Genomic DNA, 7,077 nt, shown 5'->3' with positions numbered 1-7,077 from the left:
CTTTTCAGTTTCCCGCCAGAATGTTAGGTCACCAGAGTAGTCCATATTCTAACGTTCTCGTTCAAAATACAACCTTCTGTGAAGAAATATCATAACGTTTAAGAATAAAAAGTTTAAGTATAAAAAAATCATATAGAATTTACAAAACTAAAACAAAATTATATTTATTGTTTCTTTTCTTGAAAATTTTTACCAACGAAAGAAATAATTTCTCCCTTTCAAATCAAGTGGTATCGACCAAAGGTCAAATTCCACTGCAACAAGTAAGGCTATGTTGAAGGTTATAGGAGCACGCATTTTGCAAAGGAAGCTTGTTAGTTACCCTTAAAAGTATAAATTCCTGGTTCAAACATAGATACAATATTTGTTATGATTGATAAATATCCTAGGTGATTTTTCTTTTGTTGAATTTTGCGAATATAACTAACGCATCACGATACTGAAAACCTCTGACAGAGCCGCAAAGCACATTGTCAACCCAAGATGGCGACGTCGAAGCCTACACAAAACGAGCACGATCATGAATTGGACGGCGAGGAGGAAAATGTTCAGCCCGATAAGAAGGAGAAGAAGAAGAAGCAGGACTCGGAAGCCGCCGCGGATCTAGAGAAGGTTACCGACTACGCAGAGGAGAAGGAGATTTCCACAGAAAGCATCCAAAATGTGAGCGCATGTGTTCGCCCCCCTCCCCCTTTATGTTTCGTGATCACGCAAGTCACCAAGAGTAAAATTATTCTTACAGCGTTAAATTGACTCTCAACTGAACCGAGCGAAACCCAACATACTACGATTACTGAGATATTAGACATTAAACAAGTCCAACAACAATATTTTCCATAATCTAAGAGCAAACAACGCCATATTGGTATGGATAAATTCCAAATGATTAGATAGAATGACACGTGTTTTTGGGTTGCTCTTGTTTTACAGGCTATGAGTTTAGTGAATCAGAAAACGTCAGAAGAAAGAAGCAAAAAAGCAAGCAGGTGAGCACAATCTATGTATTATAATAGATGACGATAATAGATTCATATGGTTTTACTGTGTCTAAGTTTGCACTTGAAGCAATTCTATAGTACATAAAAAAACATATTCCTGGTGTTGGAGAAATCATTATGAAAAAACAAAAATGAAACCACTGTGAACATTTCATGATGATGTACAAATGCATAGTATTGTGTGCGATAAAAAAAGATACTAAGTAACCTGCAGTATATGCCCATATTTAGGCATTGATTGAGTCTGTAGATATGCCCTTATTTGGATTTTACATGTATTTGATAAATTTTCTTCTCTCTCCACAGAGAAAGAGAACTAGCCAAAGTTGTGATCCGGAAGGAGGATGTTGAATTGATTGTGAGTATACATTGTTACATGGAGATCTTTAAAAAGACATGCAGTCAGCTGTAGCTTTGAGATGTGTGTGTGTGTGTGTGTGTGAGTGTGTGTGTGTGTACTGCGTGCATGTATGTGTATGCGTATGTGTACAGTATATACTATTAGTGTGTGTGTGTGAGAGAGAGAGAGAGAGAGAAGAAAAAAGTGTGTATATGTGTGTACTCAGGTGAAAATTAGTACATTGTGTACCTAGAAAATAACATTGAATGGGGTGTAATTTGAGGATAGCCACAACCTAATTTTAACTCTGTACTACACCAAGTACTACCAAACAGAGATAAACTTTCAAGCCTTTCAGGACTTGATGTTTATTGTTTATTTTGATTTGATTGACAGATGACGGAGCTGGAGGTGACGAAGCTGGTTGCGGAGCGAACGTTGAGAGAACACCAGGGTGACATCGTCAAGGCTCTCATTTCCCTCACCAACTGAGAACAACTGTCTTTTCCTTTATCCAATCAACAACTGAGAACAGCTATCTTCTCTGTCACCCTGTCCAATCAACTACTGCCAAATTCAGATTCAAACATTCAAATCAGACAAATCGCTTCCTAGTTTACCCAAACCACCACAAAACATAGCTACCAGTTCCACATAGGAGGGCGTCAGCTTTGTTTTAAAGGTTGTTTCAGATTGAAAATTATGCCTGTTTGAAAGTGAAATGATCTGTTCATTGACATTCACTTTTGTTCTTCTACTGTCATGGTCTGTCACACATACCTATCATTTAGGCCCCAAGAGTTAAAAACCTAGAGACTCTGAACTGAACCATGCGCAAACCAGCACCAAGAGACCACATCTAGTGAGATATTAGACGTTAAACAAGTACAGCAACAACAGTATTTCCAAACAGCTTCAATCTGAAAACAAGCCAACACATTCCCATATAGGATTGGTGAGTTTGTTGGTCTAGATGATGTGGTATGGACCAACTAGGAAGCGACTTGATTTGTGTTTCAAGGGATGGGGTGTTTATGTACAGCGTGCAAATACCTGGTTCCCCCAAATTTTACTTGGGGCAACCTATTTTTGAACCTAGGTAGCCCAGTGTGCTACCTGAATTTTAAGAATGCCCCCCCCCCCAAATCATGCCCACTTGGCTTGCACCACTGTATCCGGCAGATGCTTTTTAATTTTAGGTATTAATGGCTATTACTAGTATCAGTTAACTAAAGGCTGTTAGAAATATTGTTAAAGGCATATGCAACATTACTTAATTTGTGGAAAGCAGTAACCTATACTAGTTATAGGTGGGGCAACCTAAAATTCTGATGGGCAACCTAATTTTTGCCATAGGTTGCCTACTGGGCAGTCTGGTTCAAAAAAGTATTTTGTACATTGATGTATAATGGTATCACAAGCAGTCCTTGTTATCAGCTCTGTTTTTGTACAATAAACATATCCCTGTCATGCAGAAGTCATAGGCAACATTTAGGAAGGCAAAATGTACGAAGACAGTTTAGAACAAAGACTGTGATCTCTGGTAGAGAAAAGGCTGACGTAACACCCATGTAAGTTCTCAAATGCAACAGCCGATGGCAACAGAACATTTCTCAACCAGTAGTGTGATCTTCTGTGTGGCAAATATTACTTACTCATCTTCAATCTGATACAATACTGATAAGACATCCCTTCATTTACTGCCACTTTGAATTTTAAGTTAGGCCATAGCAAGTAATTTTAATGGATGACATCAGCGCGCGCATTAATTTTCGCTTGATTTGGGAAAAAAACAAGACATTTTGTTGCCCTCTGACAGTGGTCAACATGCCGAAAATGGGCAAATATGTCTGTTGCCATGCCAGAACGTGAATGGCTGATAACTATGAAGACAGGAGACAAGAAAAGACTTTGATTAAATGTTTTGTTTTTTTACTTTGATGCAGTGATATGTGATACTGGCTGTATCACATATCATATGTATATGTGATGTTCTCACTGAATCAAAACCATTTGTACAATTATTGAGTCAAAATTTGAGAATGTAGGAACCTTGTTTTTTTGGCCCGCCTTGTTTTTTTTCGCCCGCTCGCATTAGATTTGGAGTCTGCGGAGGATGTCATCCATAAAATTTACTTGCTGTGGCCTTATGTAAACATGTCCGTGTTCATGAAATTTTGCTATTGTGAAGAAAAAAGTGAATTACAGTACCTGCATTTCCAGCCCATGTGACACTACACACCAGTCATTGGTATACCAGCAATGTTATTGTATTACCTTTACAAACATTTTTTTTTCGATTTTGCATGTTTAACCCTATTGAAGCTTACATCCATAGTAGTGGAAATACATGGTCACAGCAGAGACATGGTTAAAATTGACATTTGTGAAATTCAAAGTCCACTAATGTATCATTTTGATACGTTAATTTTATCAGTTACCAATAACAATAAAGGTATTGAAGCAGTGAGGTATATATTTGTTGTTCTTGACAAGTATCTCTTAGTCGCCCAGTAACTATGCAAGCTTTGGAATGACATTTACGGCAGCAAGATATGATGGGTGTCCTCGGCCCTTCTCAGTCACTGAGTGATTTTTAGAGATCAGTTGGTTAACAAAACTTAATTGCACAACAAGTGTATAAAGTATGGCAACTACTGGTACTTAACTACAGCTAAAATGCCTAATACATGTGGGGGGGGGCGCTGGGCGTTATACAACCGGCCGGAAAAAAAGCGACGAAGGGGTTCCGATGGTTCATGTTTGAGTTTACATTTCTCATAATCTGCTGCAAAATGGTATTAACTAATAACATGGCTGGAAAGTGTAAGAAGTGGCGTGTTTTGGGTGAAAATCAATCAATCAATCAATCTTTATTGCGCAACAATTGCAATGGATACAATGTATGGCAAGTGTTTAAATCAAAATATAACAACAATACTAAAATCTACTTCTAGATACCTTATTCTAACGCTACCCTATAATTGTGAGTAATGAATTATACAATATATATGGAACATGGATACAATGTTAACATCAGTTCAAGGTGTCACAGATGATATTGTTTCTTTTCTGAAGAGTAGAGGATATGAATTGGCCTATATACAAGGATATTGGTTCAGGACATGACATCAGTAAATTAAAAGTATCTGAGCTTGTCTTAGGTAAGGTAATGTTTGAGTTACAAGAAATCATATTCATAAGTGTCAACCTTTCTTCAGTATACATGGGACAAGATAATAAAAAGTGACATTCATCTTCAACAGTATGTTTACATGTAGGACAGCGTCTCTGAGTGGCTGGTACATTCTTATAACGACCTTTTTCTATTTCTAAACAATGTGCACTGATTCGCAATTTGGTTATGTTAGCAACAAATGATTTATTTTGGATTGATGAAAGGTACTTCTCAAAAGTGAAGTCCGTTTTGAATTTAGAATAGGTTTGCAGTTTATTGTAATTTCTTATTTCTTGCCTCCAGCCAGAAACAAACGTGTCTTTCAGACGTTGTTTGAACACGTTTCCAAAATGCTTGGCGTCAACTGTTGGGTTTAGCCAAACATTTTGAAAACCGTGTCTACATAAATTGATTTCGGGCCCGAGGCTTACTTCAGGGTGTCCTTCCGCCTTCAGGGCGGTGCTTCGGTTTGACCTAGATATGCGTTGTATGCGTTCTGGGGGTGCTGTCGCTATGCCTCGAGCAACGGGCAATTGTGATAATCTCAGTGTTAGGATTTTATTTATACTTTTCTTAATAATACATAAGGGTTTCTCTTTCCGACCATATAAGTCATATTAGTGGCTAATTTCTGGGTGATGGGTCTAATTCCACCTGAAAATGGCCAATTTTGGCATCAATTTTCATCGAAAAATTATTTTTTTCCCCTAAAATTTACTAAAATGTGAGAAGTAAAAGAAATTGAAATTCTATTGTTCTCGTAGCTAGAGCGATATCCTTCATTTGCAAACACAGTGTTTTGGCTTAAGAGGTATTTCCTGAGAGAGACGGTCGCTAGAGTTGAGGGTATGTAGAATCGAATTGAGACCCAAAATAAACTGGTGTGTGCCCCCATAACTCAGAAAACAGGTCCATCCGCATTTTTATCTTATATAACCACAGATTGAGTCCTGCCTACAGGTTGTCACAGTAACAAATACTCCACAGATTTGGGTTTAAACACGACTTTCTTCTACTTTTTATTTGATTTTCCCTCCCCCAGAAAAGTAAGTACATGCCCATTTGTACGATGCTAAGTATTAGGCCGTCTTTAGTGAAGTGAAATTGTCCGTTTCAGCTCTTTTGTGCATATTTGTCCACTACGGTATGTGCGTACTTCTTCCCTGTTACTAGTGAAACAGCGTACGAATAGTACGTACTTACAGAGCGTCTCTAATAAATGTAAACGTAAATATCGTCTGATTTTCAGTCATAGCACGATGAAAACGACGCTGGTTTTGCTTCTTGTCGTTCTGCTTCTCTCGTCTGAGATGTTGACTGCAGACAGCTTCCTTAGGAATGGCAACAGTCGGAACCTGGGTGAGAACAGCATTTTTTTCATTCTTGAGAGAAACGTATACACAACATAGTCTGCTTGCAGATTAAAGCAAACTGCTTTTCTTCACCATCAAGTATGTGTGGGGTTGTCATTTAAGTACTTTTCTTAATTCTTGAACGGATTTTGGTTGTAAGAAATAAAAAAAGGACTTAAGAAACGCTGAGTCATTTAATGGCGGCCATTGGTTGAAGTGTCCTCGACACGTACTCGGGACATAATTTGCCTGGCTTATCTAATGATGTTTACTCAACCAAAGAGGTTAAAATCTCCTTGACTTTTTGACTCAACCTTGCATCAGAAAGACTATGATATATTATTAAGTAAGTTTGACTTCTCGATACTGGCCCTGGCAACAGTCTGACACCCAGGGAAGCTTCTGAGCTCCAGGACTAGCCTGAATGCCATACTGTTGTCAAGGGCAGTATACAGGCTAGCTCTTCGGCTTCAAGGCTAGCCTGAATGTCAGACTGTTGCCAGGGCCAGTATCGAGAAGTCGAACTTACTTAATAATATATTATAGTTTTTCTGATGCAAGGTTGAGTCAAGGAGGTTTAAACCTCTTTGGTTGAGTAAACATGGGGCGTATACTGACCCAGGCTCGCCCTGGAGCGGAGGTGTTATGCTCTATGCTGGCCCAGGTAACAGTCTGGCACTCAGGCTAGCCCTGGAGCCGAGGAGCTAGCCTGTATACTGGCCCAGGCAACAGCCTGGCCCTCGGGCTAATCCTAGGAGATAGCCTGTATATTGGGCCAGGAAACAGCCTGCCACCCAGGCTAGCCCTGGATCTAGGCTGTAAACTGGCCCTGAAAACAGTCTAGCACCACGGCTAGCCTGGAGCTGAGGAGTTACTAATAGTCTGTACGTATACTACGCCCTGACAACAGTCTGGCACCCAGGCTAACCCTGGATCTAGCCTGTAAACTGGCCCTGAAAATAGTCTAGCACCACGGCTAGCCTGGAGCTGAGGAGTTACTAATAGTCTGTACGTATACTACGCCCTGACAACAGTCTGGCACCCAGGCTAATCGCTTGTTTGGCTTCAGTCCGCAGCGGGCCGCCCGGTACCCACGGCGAGGTGGCCGCCCTGAAGGCTCTACAGTTCCGCCGCCAGGTTTTTTTTTTTTTTTTTTTTTTTTTTTTTTTTTTTTTTTTTTTTTTTTTTTTTTTTTTTTTTTTTTTTTTT

The 7,077-nt window shown here is 39.3% G+C and overlaps 1 protein-coding gene and 1 long non-coding RNA gene across 2 annotated transcripts; both read left to right on the top strand.

The window, feature by feature from the left end:
* The first annotated feature begins 441 nt into the window (after positions 1–441).
* On the top strand, positions 442–2,383 carry LOC109481598 (huntingtin-interacting protein K-like). Its single transcript, XM_019784184.1, has 4 exons — positions 442–663; positions 931–986; positions 1,305–1,356; positions 1,735–2,383. Exons 1-4 carry the CDS (start codon positions 484–486, stop codon positions 1,828–1,830), a joined length of 384 nt encoding a protein of 127 aa, XP_019639743.1. The 5' UTR covers positions 442–483; the 3' UTR covers positions 1,831–2,383.
* A 3,045-nt stretch (positions 2,384–5,428) lies between these two features.
* On the top strand, positions 5,429–6,994 carry LOC109481596. The gene is made up of 3 exons (XR_002140914.1): positions 5,429–5,562; positions 5,766–5,875; positions 6,938–6,994. It is a non-coding gene; the product is annotated as an uncharacterized LOC109481596 (long non-coding RNA).
* The last annotated feature ends 83 nt before the right edge of the window (positions 6,995–7,077 follow it).

Source organism: Branchiostoma belcheri, unplaced genomic scaffold (assembly GCF_001625305.1).
Source record: "Branchiostoma belcheri isolate BF01 breed outbred unplaced genomic scaffold, Haploidv18h27 scaffold562, whole genome shotgun sequence".
NCBI classification, from domain to species: Eukaryota; Metazoa; Chordata; class Leptocardii; order Amphioxiformes; family Branchiostomatidae; genus Branchiostoma; species Branchiostoma belcheri.
This window is presented reverse-complemented; position numbering and strand designations above follow the sequence as displayed.

Excerpts from the sequence above, each read along its gene's own strand:
- LOC109481598 (XM_019784184.1), top strand. The coding sequence starts at position 484 with ATGGCGACGTCGAAGCCTACACAAAACGAGCACGATCATGAATTGGAC. Across the intron at positions 664-930 it reads CCACAGAAAGCATCCAAAAT|GCTATGAGTTTAGTGAATCA; the intron begins GTGAGCGCATGT and ends CTTGTTTTACAG. Across the intron at positions 987-1,304 it reads AGAAGCAAAAAAGCAAGCAG|AGAAAGAGAACTAGCCAAAG; the intron begins GTGAGCACAATC and ends CTCTCTCCACAG.